Source organism: Ascochyta rabiei, chromosome 14, assembly GCF_004011695.2.
Source record: "Ascochyta rabiei chromosome 14, complete sequence".
In the NCBI taxonomy this organism is placed as follows: Eukaryota; Fungi; Ascomycota; class Dothideomycetes; order Pleosporales; family Didymellaceae; genus Ascochyta; species Ascochyta rabiei.
Genome location: NC_082418.1, coordinates 1,104,840 through 1,119,543, shown reverse-complemented (window position 1 = coordinate 1,119,543; position 14,704 = coordinate 1,104,840). Strand labels below are relative to the sequence as shown.

The 14,704-nt window shown below is 53.4% G+C and overlaps 5 protein-coding genes across 5 annotated transcripts, besides 2 other annotated features; 2 read left to right on the top strand and 3 right to left on the bottom strand.

Moving 5' to 3' along the window:
* Window positions 1-939: 939 nt before the first annotated feature.
* EKO05_0008327 (uncharacterized protein) lies at window positions 940-1,146 on the top strand (the record flags this gene model as incomplete). Its single annotated transcript, XM_038946496.1, has 1 exon — window positions 940-1,146. One exon carries the CDS (start codon window positions 940-942, stop codon window positions 1,144-1,146), a length of 207 nt encoding a protein of 68 aa, XP_038796775.1.
* A 713-nt stretch (window positions 1,147-1,859) lies between these two features.
* On the bottom strand, window positions 1,860-2,114 carry EKO05_0008326 (uncharacterized protein; the record flags this gene model as incomplete). Its single annotated transcript, XM_038946495.1, has 1 exon — window positions 1,860-2,114. One exon carries the CDS (start codon window positions 2,112-2,114, stop codon window positions 1,860-1,862), a length of 255 nt encoding a protein of 84 aa, XP_038796774.1.
* Window positions 2,115-2,528: 414 nt separating this feature from the next.
* Window positions 2,529-5,399, bottom strand: EKO05_0008325 (dolichol kinase; the record flags this gene model as incomplete). Its single annotated transcript, XM_038941517.1, has 2 exons — window positions 2,529-4,708; window positions 4,766-5,399. The coding sequence occupies 2 exons, from the start codon at window positions 5,397-5,399 to the stop codon at window positions 2,529-2,531; spliced, it is 2,814 nt and encodes a 937-aa protein (XP_038796773.1).
* A 556-nt stretch (window positions 5,400-5,955) lies between these two features.
* EKO05_0008324 (Aminopeptidase 2 mitochondrial) lies at window positions 5,956-8,869 on the bottom strand (the record flags this gene model as incomplete). The annotated part of the gene is made up of 2 exons (XM_038941352.2): window positions 5,956-8,446; window positions 8,496-8,869. The coding sequence occupies 2 exons, from the start codon at window positions 8,867-8,869 to the stop codon at window positions 5,956-5,958; spliced, it is 2,865 nt and encodes a 954-aa protein (XP_038796772.2).
* A 122-nt stretch (window positions 8,870-8,991) lies between these two features.
* Window positions 8,992-9,021: a tandem repeat.
* Window positions 9,022-10,275: 1,254 nt separating this feature from the next.
* Window positions 10,276-11,619, top strand: EKO05_0008323 (cytochrome c1; the record flags this gene model as incomplete). The annotated part of the gene is made up of 5 exons (XM_038941473.1): window positions 10,276-10,353; window positions 10,488-10,639; window positions 10,737-10,799; window positions 10,852-11,451; window positions 11,505-11,619. 5 exons carry the CDS (start codon window positions 10,276-10,278, stop codon window positions 11,617-11,619), a joined length of 1,008 nt encoding a protein of 335 aa, XP_038796771.1.
* Window positions 10,288-13,100: a mobile genetic element.
* Window positions 13,101-14,704: the final 1,604 nt, after the last annotated feature.

The following is a 14,704-nucleotide window of genomic DNA, read 5'->3' as shown; positions in this document are numbered from 1 at the left end:
CGTGCACTCACTCCACGATCCGAACCCACAATATGTATACAGCCAGCTCGGCCGAATTGCACACTGCCGAAACAAGCGCACATGGCGTGCTGGAAGACACTCCACGCGTTCCCGGCATCCAAACTCGAACTGTCCGCACTACCATCCAGTCCAAGTCGTCCGCTGCAGTCTCCGGGGATGATCTGCCGTGCATGTGAGGATCTGGGGTTGCGCAACCCCAGTCGGTCATTGCGCTACTACACCAGAGAATTGCCTCATCGAGACTCGCCGAGGACTGTCCGACGACTCTGAGAGATCACGGCAAGACAAGAGGGGGTATGCGTGATTCAGGTCATTGCAGATTGCCATGTCGTCTCGCAGGTAAACTTCCCAGGTTCTACTCGCACCCATGGTCTGGGATATTACAGCCACATAGATGCTCGGGGGGTCACATTGTCGCAATGCTGTCAAGGGCTGGCCCGAAGATTGTGCTGAGAGGGTATTAATTTGAACAGTTGAGAAGCTTACCAGGAGAACCATGTACTTGTTCTCATTCTTTAGCTTATGGAAGAAAATCACATGCTGAATGCTAGAGAAGCCAAAAAGGAAATGAAAAGATATGCACTTGGAGTCTTCAATAGGAACAACAGTAAGTAACATAAGGGTACATAATTGGGACGTTAAAGCAAATTTCAATCCAAACAAAGAGAATCCACCTTGAACGTCACCAGCTATGGTAGTAGCCTGAGAAGTGCACTGCTCCATAGCGTCTCAAAAAGCGGATTATCGAAGCAGAACCACACCTCTGGCACCGTGCGGTAGTTTTCGCTAACCCTGTGAAGAACAGACCCCCACCCATACAGACAAGGGAGCGAGGGGAGCAGGACACATGTAGAACCCCATGAGGAGTAATCATCCACCACCTGAAGATCAACAGAGCTTGATGTCGTCCCATACAGGATGATCCTCGAAGTCGGGCCAGAGGCTCAACACCGTACGGCAGTGTTTACGAACCCCTTCGGGGACGACCTCACACGAGCGAATAGCCTTGCAGGCGGTCCCATTACCATATCCCTGAGCCATAGTGGACAGAGCTTTGGACGTAAGGCGTTCAACATGATACGTATCATGTTGACCGTCATGAACCTCGAAGTCTTCCTGACTTAGAACACCCCTTTCCAGGGCACAGAGGACAAGGTACGTCTCTGAGAATATGGGTAACGAGGAAATGACGACAGAAATCGGCATGATGTTCGAATCCACCAGTATCTGGACAAACATGACAAATCACCTGAAGGGAGGCACACTCGTAGCCTCTATCCAAAAGGAGGCCGACAAATTGCGCGCGTCCACGTGCATCGTGCTCGCTCTTCAAGTGATCTTGCAGCAGATTTAGAGAGCTTTGAGGCCCTACTATGATGCCAAACTTGCATTTCGGCATGGGGCAACCCCGTTGTTTCTGTATGTATGCGAGCTGCTGGACGTGCAAAGGTAAAATGTCTTGAGTGAGCATTGCCATACAATTCGGTTTCGGACAAACGAATGGTGTTTCCTTATCGTGACCTGCGCGCATATGGTCGATACGCTTGTCCTTCCTGGTGAAGGCGTACTTGCAATTTTCTGCTAGGCAGGGAAATTGTCGTTTGTCAGCATGCGTTAGCATGTGTCGAGCTAATTCAGCACGACGCTTGAAAGTCTTCAACCTACAGCACTGAACATGACAGACGAAAGTAGGTGTGGTTTCCGTGGACATGACCGTAGACTGATGGATGATTTCTAGCACAGGTTCGCTAACCTGGACCTGCAGCTCCATAGCCATGCGTAAACCCAGTCGATACTCGACACTGTTGCCCTTCTGTTAGCCTGTTTCTTTTTTTTACTCACCTCGTATTGGCCAGAAGCTGCATGTCAGCGCCCAGGACGCAAGTGTCCTTGTCAAAGACGCCACGCCAAGGTCCGTTCTCCAGCTCCTGATCAAGCTGAAGCCAATCGACGTCCGTGGATTCCTCCTGGAGTGAAGCGAGCGTAATGTCTACGAACAAGCCACCACTGTCAGGTAGAGCCTCGTCGACTTCCTCTCGCAACGTGGCCCTGTCGTACGTCGAGGGATCGTTTTCAAGTGCAGCGAGCTGCATGCTGTACTCGTTGTTGTTGAAGTAGTTGGAAGGGCAACGGTGGGGCTGAAGGGCGTGAGTTTGGTGACAGGTTGGTCGTACAGGAGGTTGCTGGAAGCCGGTGAGTGTATGCGGTAGCGGTAGGCGAAGGCTATTGTTGTGGCGTGCGAAGGGTAGCAGGAAATCGAGAAAGACCGGCGAGAGAGGGGTGCAGGAGTGCGGTGCTTATGTAGTTATTGAGTATGAGGCCAATCGCCCTTTCTTGCAGAGCCTTGAGGCCGAAGGGCAACTACCCCGGTAAGCTTAGATGTGAAGGCCTCCGGACATAATCATACAGTCTTCAGTGACCAAAATTGCCTTTCACCCTTCACTATTTTCCAACACTACAAACTGGATGGTGAATGTGTTCGTTAAATCTATGCATTGTCTACATGACTAGAGTCTAACGCCTCTAACAAGCACCCACAGCACCACAGGCACGATGACGTTGTCGTTCCCACCTGTCAGTACCGCTTCGTTGAGACTGGCGCCTGCAGCACAGAGCGCAGCTTTCCCAACCGTGATCAATGCATCGGTTGCCAACTCCACAGCCGTCTTTTGTGTCGCATTAACATTACCCCAGCCAAAATGCAGCCAGACTCTAGCGGACACAAGACCAATGGTGACGGCAACAGCGAATGCCAACGAGCCTTCAAGAGACTTCCCACCAGCCCACGGCCACTTGCGTCTGCCGTAGCGCCTGCCGATGAGCGATGCTGCTGCGTCACCCATGCCCACGCAGACGACTCCCGCAACCATACTGACATCTCTTGAAGTAGCTTCCCAGCCTTCCCATGGCTCGTCGCCAGCGCGATCAACCCCAGCCAAAGATAGCCAGAGCGGAATGGCGCAGCCGATCAACAGGAAGATGTGCGAGACGACAACAGGCCCACGTAGGTCTCGTCCATCCACGTATGGTGTGAGGAAGCTGGCGATAGGTCGAGAGAGAGGGGGTAGCTGACTTGCTCGAATAAGGTCAAGAATCAGGAAGATGGCGAGTACGAGACCGAGTGCAAGCGCGACAAAGCATGGATCGATATAGATGGTCGGCAGTAACATGGCTACCATCGTACCGTGGAAGACCTTTCTACGCGTGTCGACTTCGACTATCGCGGAGAGTGAGAAGACGGACAGTAGACCAACGACTATGGTACCAGCGCAGTAGACGCATAACAGTAGCCGTGTGTTTGCTTCGCCGAATAATATGCTGCGGACGTAGTCTGCTGGTGCAAGGGTCGCAGCTATCTGTGCCAAGTCATCTGAATCCCGTATGGGAGGGAGGGGTATCCACCAATCCAGGTTCCAGTGGAAGACCTCCCACCGTACTCTGCGGAGGTTCCCGAAAAGGTAACCTATGGCCCAGCCAAACGGCTCGTGGTTGCCAAGTGCATACTTGCTAATGACATATCTTAACGGGCCGAGTATCATCACCACAACAACCACGTAGAAGTACCCAGCGTATGCCCACTTCCGGACCAAGGCCTGTGTTGGTGTCAAGGATAGGTAAGACTGTGCGATAGACTTCGAACGTTTCCGGGTTGAAAGCCGGTGTTTCGACGTATGGTCGTCGGCCACTAAAGCGGGCAATGTATTGCTTCGCAGTCTTCTTGAACCGTTTGCTTGACTAGGATTGTTGTCAAATTCGTCAAGACCAGTCTCTTTATAATCCACCGCCGACTGTGGCTCATGTCCATTAGCTATGTTGTTGCTGCGCATCAAATCTAGTAGGTTCGGCTTGAAGCTGATGGTCTTCCGGAGTGGCCCTCCTAGTATGGGTTCGTCGTCTGCGTCGCTGTCCGAGACATGCCCCCTCGCCACACTCCGGGTGCGCTTGGGCCGTAGGCTTTCGTTCAAGGTCTGCAGAAAAGATTGCTGGTTTCTGATGATTTGCCCAGCACGCCTGAAGCGCCATCGTGGGATCCTAGCAAGCGCAACACCCCATTTCAGGATTTTTCCGCATGATACGAAGAGTCCTACGCCGCCGAGCCACATCAGTGTCTTAAGAATGTCCGCCTGCGGCGATTCAGTGAAGATAAGAAGATTGATCAACCCAATAGAGAGCAAGTGTAACTCTGTAGACAACAGACTCGTTGTGGTCAAGTAGTAGAGCGGCGGGAGCAGAGCTTGGTGAAGCGCGAAGAGCGACACCAGTCTCTCAGGGTCCAGTCCTTGTTCCGGTGGGGGAAGTTTGAGTTTGTATGGTCGCGATGCGAGCAGCTTTGAGGGTATATCAGTGTTCTCCGAGGCTAGAAGTGGTAGGATGGAGATGAGCCAGTGAGCCGAAGAATAGCCCAGCAATGGCTTGCCGAACGGCACGAGCTGTGGTGGCAAAGCAGCCAGTCCAAGTATGATATTAGCTAGCAAAGGTTTCGGGTATGATGCAAAAAGGGAAATCGATATCAGAGCGGGCAAGATAGCTGGGTATAAAATAGGCGCCGGGTCGAATGATGCAGGTACTCGTATCCGCTGGCGAAGTCGTAGTGCCGAGGGGGGGTCCGCCTTCCATGAGTGGTAAAGCAGTCTGATAGGATAAAGTCCTAAAACACCTGCCATGATTGCGGCATGTACAGCGAATTCTGCCAAGTATAGATTAGCCATGTCCTTTGTGCTCTCTCCCTACTATTCACACTCACCTCTATGCCACTCCAGCAGCTTAGGCCAACAGTCGCAACCATTCATGGCAAGAAGCCCTATCACAGCCAGCAGCGCTGTCTCTGTGGTTCTCCTAATCACCTCGTTGCGCCGCCTCTTGATGTACTTTTGTCGGGCTGCATTTGCTTCCTTGTCTGTTGGAGATGCAACTCCACCCTGTGAAGTGTCCTTTTTATCGTGGAAGTATTCTTGGGAGTATTTGCGCACTTCCTCTTCGATTTGTGTTGGGGTCAACAAAGGGCTAAGTCCCCCCTCTCGCCCGAGCCCTTGTCTGTCGCGGAGACCCTTGCGTGGCCTCAAGGGAGGGGCAGGCAATGCTTTCACAAATTGATAGCCTTCATCGTCTGCTTCGGTGCCACTCTCGCTAGGTGATTGCGAGTTGCGTTTGCGGCGTTTTCTGTGCTCTTCATCTGATATTGTGCGGTCGGACGGGCGAGGGGGTGTTCGGGCTGCCGAGGCATCGTTGCTGGGAATCTCGCTAGGTAACTGAGCATGACTCAACTCTGCTCTGTGGCGGAGGTATGGGTGCGGAGAGCGACGAAATAATTCGAGTGTTTCAACCTCAGAAGCCGTAGGCGCATCCAGTTGCGCATCTGGGGGGTCTGGTTCATGCATTGCGCCGTGAAATTTCGGAGCTTTGCACACGTTGTGTACGTGAGACAAAGTGTATAATGGTTCGATGGTTGTGTTGGTCTTGTCTGGCGAGGTTGTCTGGAGTTATACGAAAGCGTCGTGTTCGGTGGATTCGATGAGCATTGTGATGCTCCAAGGTCAGCGAGGGTAGTCAACGCCAGTCGTGTGAGACTTGGAGGGGTATAACGAGTGAATTGGCTTGCGTCAGCGTCGAGTCTTGCATAGTCTATGGAATTTCGTGTCTGAGCTAGACTTGAAGCTTTGAGAGGCTGCTCTCACATGTTTAGCGGGATGGCGTGTTGGGGAAACCTGTGCTGACGTTGCGTCTCCACTTTCGGAAAGCACACGGCAACTTTAACCCGAATTGTCAGTACTAAGTCTGTGCATTCCCAATATTCACATGCACTCGAAGTAGCGAACGGGTCGTAATGTGAGTGATGTGTCTATTACTTTATTCCTATTATACACTTGCTTTCAGATCATCTCGGTTCTGTCCTGGATGTCACAAGTTGTAAATGGTGATCACTACAGGACCCCTTCACAAATACTTGTGCTCCTTGAGCCAGGCCTTGACATCCTCCGAGTCACGCTCTAGCCATGCAGCCTTCGCGCTGACGCTGTCGAGAGCCTGGGAAAGTGACATGTCGAAGCCCTTGGTGTTCTTGTCCTTGAAGAAGGCCTCGATATCCTTGATGTGCTCGCGGTGTGTGAAGCTTGATGTAGCGATGGCAACAACAGAGCTCAAAAGCGGCAGGCTGATGGGGAGCCTCTTCACAAGTTCATCCCAATTGTCCTTGATGAACTTCCAGAGCGCATTGCATCCCTCCGCATGTCCGCGAAGGCCAGACAAAGGCAGGTAGATGTCCTGGGTCTTGACATCCTTGCTGAGCGAGAGGTCGAGTGTGCGCTGGATGAGTTCCGGAGACTTGGCTCGTCCAAGAGCACGCAGCGCAGTGTTGCGTTCGACGCTCGTCTCAGCGTTGATAGCCTCATTCTCAACAATGTCGTACTCTGCCTTACCACCCTTGTCCAGAACGATGGCATAGACGCTGCCTCGAAGGTTGGGATGGATGGCTTTCTTGTCTCCAGCCTTGAACTTCTCCAGCATGTCGAACGCTGCCCTGGTGATAGCATCATCCGTGAGACCGGCTGCACCAAACATCATGGCCTTGAACTGCTGCTCCAGGTGGCCGTCGTTCTCGGTGAAAGTCCAGCCCAGCTCATGTGCCTTGCCGCTGCACAGCTCACGCTGGAATGCCTTAAGCGCGTCCCTAACCTTCTGATCCTCGAACAGCCACGCACCGCGCAGTGTGGCGATGCGGGTGACGATTTCTGACCAAACGACAAACTCAGGCTCCTTCTTGAAGCTGTCGAGCAGCGACAGAATGCCAGAAGTCTTCTGGTAGCCAGATGCAGCCAAGGAACCAGCATCAGCGATCATACCAGCGCGGTCTTCGACGGTGAGAAGGCCTTCCTTCGCTGCAACGCCAAGCTTCTCCAATCGCTCAGGGGTGTATGAAGTACGATAGAAACCCGAGTGGTCGGCGTTGAGCTTGAAGAAATCAGTGTCCTTCAGCTTGAGGTTGGTTTCACGGTCAAATAGTGTGACTTCTTCGTTCACACCCTCCTTGGTACGCAGAGCCAGGAAGATGGGGTAGAGGGTCTCGTCTTCCTCAGGCTTGACGTCACCTGTGCGAAGGTAACGGTTCTGCTTGAGGTGGATGGAGTCGGCGTTCTCGGTGACGCTGACGACCGGAAAGCCGACCTTCTTGGTCCAGATGTCCATGACCTTCTCTACGTCCTTGCCGCTGGCGTCGGACAGAGCGGCCCAGAGATCGCCAGTTTGTGTGTTCCCGTAAGCATGCTTCTTGAGGTACCTCCGAATACCCTCCATGAAGATGTCCTCGCCCAGATACTTCGAGATCATACGGATGACGCTCGAGCCCTTAGAGTACGAAATAGCATCGAAAATCTGATTGATTTCGTCCGCTCGCTTGATGGGGACTTCGATGGGATGGCTGCTGCGCAACGCGTCAAGGGATAGGGCGCTCGCAAGTGTGTCTGTAACGTAACCCTCCCAGACCTTCCAGTCAGGGTAGAAGACGTTGCAAGAGTACCAAGACATCCAGGTCGCGAAACCCTCGTTCAGCCACAAGCCCTCCCAGAAGTCCATTGTGACCAGGTTACCGAACCACTGGTGAGCAAGCTCGTGCTGTACGGTTTCCGCAACGCGTTGCTTGGTAGAGGCACCAGCATTCTTCTCGTCAATGAGGACGTCGACCACACGGTAGGTGATCAAACCCCAGTTCTCCATGGCACCGGCACTGAAGTCAGGAATGGCAACCATGTCCATCTTGGGGAGCGGGAAAGAGCTATCGAACGTCTCCTCGTAGAACTTCAAGGTCTTCGCAGCAAGGTCGAGCGAGAATCTGCCATGCTCAATGTCGCTACCCTTGGGAGCGTAAACTCGGACAGGGACACGGAAGTCCCTGGTCTCAATGTAGTTCAGCTCTCCTACGATGAAGGCCAAAAGGTATGTCGACATGAGAGGAGTGGGGTTGAAGGTGACCGCCTTCCTCTTTCCGCTGATGACCTTGGAGTCTACTTGCTTTTCCGAAGCCACGTCCATGTTACTCAAACAGGTCATCTTGTCGTCTGCGACCAGTGTCACTGTGAACTTGGACTTCAGTGCTGGCTCATCGAAGCAGGGGAATGCCCGCCTAGCGTCAGTGGGCTCCATCTGCGATGTGGCCAGCCATGTGTCCGAGCCGTCTGCAGCCTTGGACGACGAGCGGTAGAAGCCTGCCATGTCGTCGTTGAGCGTGCCGGTGAAGGTCATGGTGAGTTTCGCCTTGCTGCCGCCGGGAAGTGTGTGGTCGAAGTCGACCTTGGTCGTCTGCTTGTCTCCATCGTGGAAGAGCTTTGGGTTGCTGGAGATGAGCTCGTCGCCGGCGGTGATTTTCGTCGAGTGGATCTTGAGCTCGTTGGTGTTGAGCGAGATGGAGGTGCTGTCTTCAACAACGTCTAGACTGGACAGGTTAGTAGGGGAACCTCGCTATGCTGCAGTGACGTACATACTCAATGATCACAGAACCCTCGTAGGTGAACTTCTCAAAGTCTGGCTCGAGGGTCAGGTCGTAGTGGATCGGCTTGACGTTGGTGGGCAGCACCTCGCGGGACTTGGTGACGTCCACGTGGGAGTGAACGTCTGCGCCAGAGTGTCTGCACATGTTGCGGCGGTGGGAGCAGTGTCTGACGGGTATGTAGGGAGTGTGTCGAGAGGGTTGGGGGGTCCGTCGCGGGGTTGTGTTTGTGATGCGAGACGTGTTGGTGGGGTAGCAGACAGCTTTCGTGGGGCTATTTGTATGCAGCAAGCTGCGGCGAGGGCTCAGCAGCGGGACAGACAATGGGAGCGAGGCGGTGACTGCGCGCCGGGGCAGCCGCCCTCCCATTGTCGTGAGCGCGTGATCTGCTCTGCGCAGGCCGCCATTGTGCCTGAAGCAACGCATCTACTCGTCTATCTGCGATGCAGCGAACACTGGGGGTGAATGCGCCGGAAGCAGATGCGAAGCTGCAGGCACACGCAAGTCGCAAGCACAGGCACGCACAATCACGCCAAGGGCGCACGCCCCTGGGCCACAAAACCCTGCAGCTCACGGCCAGTCTCTTCTCTTAACACCGCAATGCACAGCTCCAGCGCACCGCCTTCACGGATGCGCTGGGGTCTGGCGACATGTCGTCAGTCTTTGCCAGACTATCCGCACTCGTTTGAGCCCTTCACGAAATTCCATGAGTCGTCGGGTATAGAAGTATTGCAACATGTCAGATGAAAAGAGCTGTATCTACTTTTGAGAAGAGGTCAGGCCTCACGAGAAGCCTTTCACCTCGGTAGACCCCAGGTGAACGTGTCTGTGTACTCAAAACACCATGTTTGCATATTTCATACTCTCCACAGTGTTCCAGGAAGATCATATTGAACAACTATACTTTATTAGGCCCTGAAATATACGTACTGTGTACATTCAAGCAGGAGCCCTGAACCCAGTATGATATATAGAGCTTCCTGCAAGTCTTGCTCGTGCTGACCGCTGTTCTGCACAAGCTGCTAGCCTTCACACTGCAGCATCCAAAAGCAGTCTTCCACTGTATATTTGCTGCAATGCATGACTTGCAGTGTCGCCGCTCTCCACAGAGCATGTGACTGGTTAGTTCCACCGTCAGTTGCCGATCTAACCATACACCTGTCTGGTGTGGAAGTTGACACGCTGTGTTTTGATTCACAGCAGCCTGCAATCTGGTTTGGAGCCGAACCTCGTCGATTTTGAGTGCAAGCGTGACCTCGAAGGGTTTCGGGAGAACTCGGGTAATGCAGGTTGCAGGCCAGAACAGGCTGACTGTGCAGAGCATGTATCCAGCAGCGATGAGACGTCGTGAACACCTCAAGATAGGTGGAGATGAAAGTGCACATTGTTCGCTGAATGATATTTGCAAAACCTTTTCATGTAGGAAGGAGCACGCTGTGTGTGCTTGCCACCATCAACCGTGAAGACTTTCCCAAATGGACTCCATGCCGCTGGTTTGGTTTGGTATTAAAACGCCAGCAAACACACATCTTCAAATATCTGTGGCATTGGGCAGCCGGAGTCCATGCAATCATAGATTGGTGATGAGAAGTCCATCATTGGAGGGCTGGTAAGTCCACCATTGGAGTCGCCCAATCAAGTGTGCTTAATAACGAACGGGCTTGGCAAATCGTGCCTCTGCGAGATTCTTGCGCTCAACGTCTAGTATCATCACCGCCGTCAACCCCATCGACCCCCTCTTTCCTCCGTAGGCTCCGAGCCACCTTCACATCACCATGTTGGCTCGATCAGCACTGCGTACGGCGCGCACAGCCGGCGCCGCAGCCCGCAATGCTGCCAGCAAAACCGCTTCGGTACGACCCCCGGAAGCCCTCTGCCACTCGCTCAGCTCCCGCGAGCTTCGACAAATCCATCTACAGCCCTGCGACATCGGTCACGGGACCTGTTCTGTCCATTGGTACAACTGCTGACGAATTGGGTGATACAGCGCTCCGCCTCCACCTCCGCCGAGGGAGCTGCTTCTTCCTGGAAGAACAACGCTCTCCCCGCTGGCGCCACCATCTTCTCGATTGGCTCCGTGGCATGGTACCTCCACCTCTACGGAGGCAATGCTGATGCCATGACACCTGCTGAGGAAGGGTGAGTGGCCCTGGAATGTAGAATTGTACAATTGGTCGCGGCGAAATCATGGCCGCGAGAATACGGTTACGCTCAGAGGCTGACAAGACCATGACAGTCTTCACCCCACTCAGTACCCATGGGAGCACACCAAGTGGAACAAGACCTTTGACCACCAGGCGTAAGTGTACACAGTCCCGGTCAGCCGCTTTCTACTCTAACCATGTCGACAGTCTCCGCCGTGGTTTCCAGGTTTACCGCGAGGTCTGCGCATCCTGCCACTCCATCTCCCGTGTCCCCTACCGATCGCTCGTCGGTACCATGATGACCGTCGATGAGGCCAAGGCTCTCGCCGAGGAGAACGAGTACGACACCGAGCCTAACGACCAGGGCGAGATTGAGAAGCGCCCCGGAAAGCTCTCCGACTACATGCCCGCCCCCTACAAGAACGACGAGGCTGCCCGCGCTGCCAACAACGGTGCTCTGCCCCCGGATCTATCGCTCATCGTCAAGGCCCGCCACGGCGGCTGCAACTACATCTTCAGCTTGCTCACCGGTTACCCCGAGGAGCCCCCTGCCGGAGCTGTTGTCCAAGAGGGTCTCAACTTCAATCCCTACTTCCCTGGAACCGGTATTGCTATGGCCCGTGTGCTCTACGACGACTTGGTCGAGTACGAGGACGGAACACAGGCGTCGACCTCGCAGATGGCCAAGGATGTCGTTGAATTCCTCAACTGGGCTGCTGAGCCGGAGATGGACGACCGCAAGAAGATGGGCTGGAAGGTTCTGGCCGTCACAAGTGTGCTGTTCACCCTCAGCGTCTGGGTGAAGAGGTCAGTGTTGGCAAGGATGTTTCTAGAAACCACGGGACTGACGCATACAACAGGTACAAGTGGGCACCGCTCAAGACTCGTAAGATCCTCTACAGCCCGCCCGCTCAGAAGAAGAGCATCCTCGACCAGGTTCCCAAGCCCAACAACCAGGGCAAGACAAACCAATAGACGTGGCGTAGATTTGCATCTGGTGGTTTTGGGAGGAACGAGCAGTGGAAGCGTGTGTTCTATATCTTGTACAGTGCCAGCTACTTCCAAAATACGATTTCTGGAACCTTCTAGCTTAGTGATATGCTGTAGATTTCCCAAGTATCTTTCATTTGTTCTAGAGCCGGATCTTGCTGAGAATCTAGTGCTGTGCAAAGCTTACAGCGCTGATACAGGCTCGTTTCCTGTAGCAGCGATGACAAAGAAGCGTACTTTCTCAGGAAGCAGTTGAGTGCCACAGACTATATTGTCGAAAGCGGGGAACAAACACAAGGCATGCTGAACGATCACCATCTCGATCATCGTCTCGATGAACAGCACCTCGAGCCCACATGACCAGCCACCACGGCGCAGACCCACCAACAGCGAAAGAGTTCAGATGTGGCAATGTATTCACAGAAGCCAAAAACTCCGCACGTTCGTACGAACGACTACCAGCTCCTCGATTGTGAAAGAGGGTGTTGGGGAGAAGCGACATGCGTTGTAGTGGGTGGAACGTATACGCTGGGATGTACCGGTCTTTCGCGATGGAAGGATATGGTGTTTGGTGTACTGGAATGGTGTGGTGTTATACTGCGTGCAGTTGTGTGGCAATCAGATCCCACATAGCTAACCGCAGCACTGAACGCACAGGTTGCCGCACAATCCCTCTCCTTGCCCTACACGCAGATGATCACACACTACCCCGTCCTTCGCAACATCTTTCATATCCCCACTGTCTCTATTTTTGCGCTCAACCTCAACGCCGGTTGGGGGGCATGCTTTGGTACGCAGACAGCCTGTATGAAACCTACTCACAAGCAAGCGAGTGGACGCTTACCATGAAAGCCTCGAGATGGTCGGCTATGGGCGTGTATGGCGACACACCGCGTAGAAAGCACTCATGAATATGACGCAGTAGACGTGCCCAAGGGGCCACTTCTCTCGGTAGTTGTATTCGGGATTTGGGGAAGCGTATGTGATACTCGACGCTTGATTGCAGCTTTGGTCAATGGAGCTGCTCAGTCGCAGTTGAGGACTCTCCATCCGTTTCTCTCCCGAGAGTGTAGGGCTCGTTGGGTAGCGAGAGCATCTCAAGCTGCTTCCCTGTATGCGCGCTGTAAAGTGAGGTCTGGATACCTTCGAACAGACGCCTCGCATCTGTAATTTTCCTGTCATGCACTCATTGTGTATGAGTAGATCTTGCTGCTAGAAAGTATACCCTGATAACTACACGTGCTGGAATACATGTTTGACATGAACGGAGATATCGCCTACAACCGGTCTTGTCTCAAAGTAAGCTTTATCACTGGCTCCTCAAAGGCACAAAGCACCTGCCTACAATCGCGAGCTCGGTGGTTTAGAGAGAGGTTGCACAGAAGCTTAGAATTGAGCGTGACGTAAACAGCTACAGCCTGGGCTTATATAGAGTCGAATACGCTTTATGAGATTATTAGTAGGGAGGCGTTGCAGACGCTCTATGCTATTTCTTTCTTGATACTGACGACAGCGTTCACTGCTATATTGTCGCGGTCTGTTAGTAGAGGTGCTCTCTCACTGCCTATATACTCCTCGGTAGCCTTGTTGAAGCCTTGTAGAGGTACTGCATATGTGAGCATATAAATGACGTATTACTTAGTATGTATAGATGCTAGAGCCATTGTTATGTTTTGCTAGATTCGCTCCTGTAATAAATTGTGCTTACGTGAGAGTACATGCACATGCAGAGCTATGCCTGTATTGGGTACTCGACCGTACTTCAGCTGTGCATAGTCTTGAGATTGGGTACGGCGGGTTTAGAAATGATTGATACTGGTGGATCTGGCTATGCGCTCTGGGAAGTACACGTATATCTACGGTTTCTCTACTGTGTCCTTCATACAACATGTTGAGCAGCGCAAGTTAGACACGATGTGTGGACAGTTTGCTGGTTGCATCCGTTCTAGAACCGTGGAATCATGCAAAGTCTTTCTTGGTCTGTTGACAAGTTGTTCAGTGACGGAATCGGCGATCAACTCCAAGCATTCAGCAGTTCTTGTAAGCGACGTTTAGCTTGCATGCGGGTGGTTCACGTGGGAGCAGTAAGTCTCACCCAGGACCTAACGCAGGGTCCAGAGGTCCTTCGATGACGTAGCTGGCTCGGCAGCTTGTACCTCGTACCTGCGTGATCAGAGGTGTCTCTGAAGAAGCATCACGTGTAGTGTGTTTGAGATCGTACCAAGGTCATGTCGCTCCTGTCACAGTAGCTTAGCTTGAGGCTGAATGAAACACGCCATGACTGCTCAACGCCGACCGCATGCCGATTAGGACGGTTGATCGATGAAGAACAAAAGGCTCGTCCGAATGACCGGTCGTCTGGTACCGCCATTCGGGCGTTTGAGGCTGTCGCTAGCGTTGCTTTGCTTGGGCATGAGCGAGGATAGCGTCAGATGCTGGGCGAAGAGCGTTCATCGTTCGGCTCCATGTCGCGACTTAGCGCGGTTGGCTGAGAAGGAAGCGGCGAAGGGGCCAGGGCTGTCCGGAGCCCCATGGTACTCTCTACTGCATGACGAACAGCATGCAGAGAGGGTGGTGAGGAGGGGTCGTAATCCGCCAACAGCCTATCAATGCTGTGACGGTCTTCCCCACGATAAGCATATGAGGAGAGGAAGGGCAGCGTTGATGCGGGACACTCTCTGATTGGCCAGACAGCCAGACGCGCCCTAAAGAGGACAACCCGCAACGCGGCAAGTCGGCATGGTGTGCAAAATCCCATGCTTGTGATGGGCTGCTGCTGCAGTCATAGAGCTGCAGTTGCCTGTTTGGAACAGGTGTCGAGGACTGTCAAGCGGCAAAGACGTCTTTGGCGTGGCACAAGGCGCAAGTGTACGGCGGATTGCGAGCTCAGGCGTCATTCGGACCTCCGCCATGTTGGCCACATGACTTGTCTTGTCTAAGGCAGCGGGGACGGCGACGCCACGAGACGAGAGTGGCACCGCCAGGACTGTGTAGAAGAAGACTCACCGCGAGGCTGCGCATGCAGTGTAGAGGTCAGGTCTGCTCGCCGAGATCAAAGTTGCCCACCGTC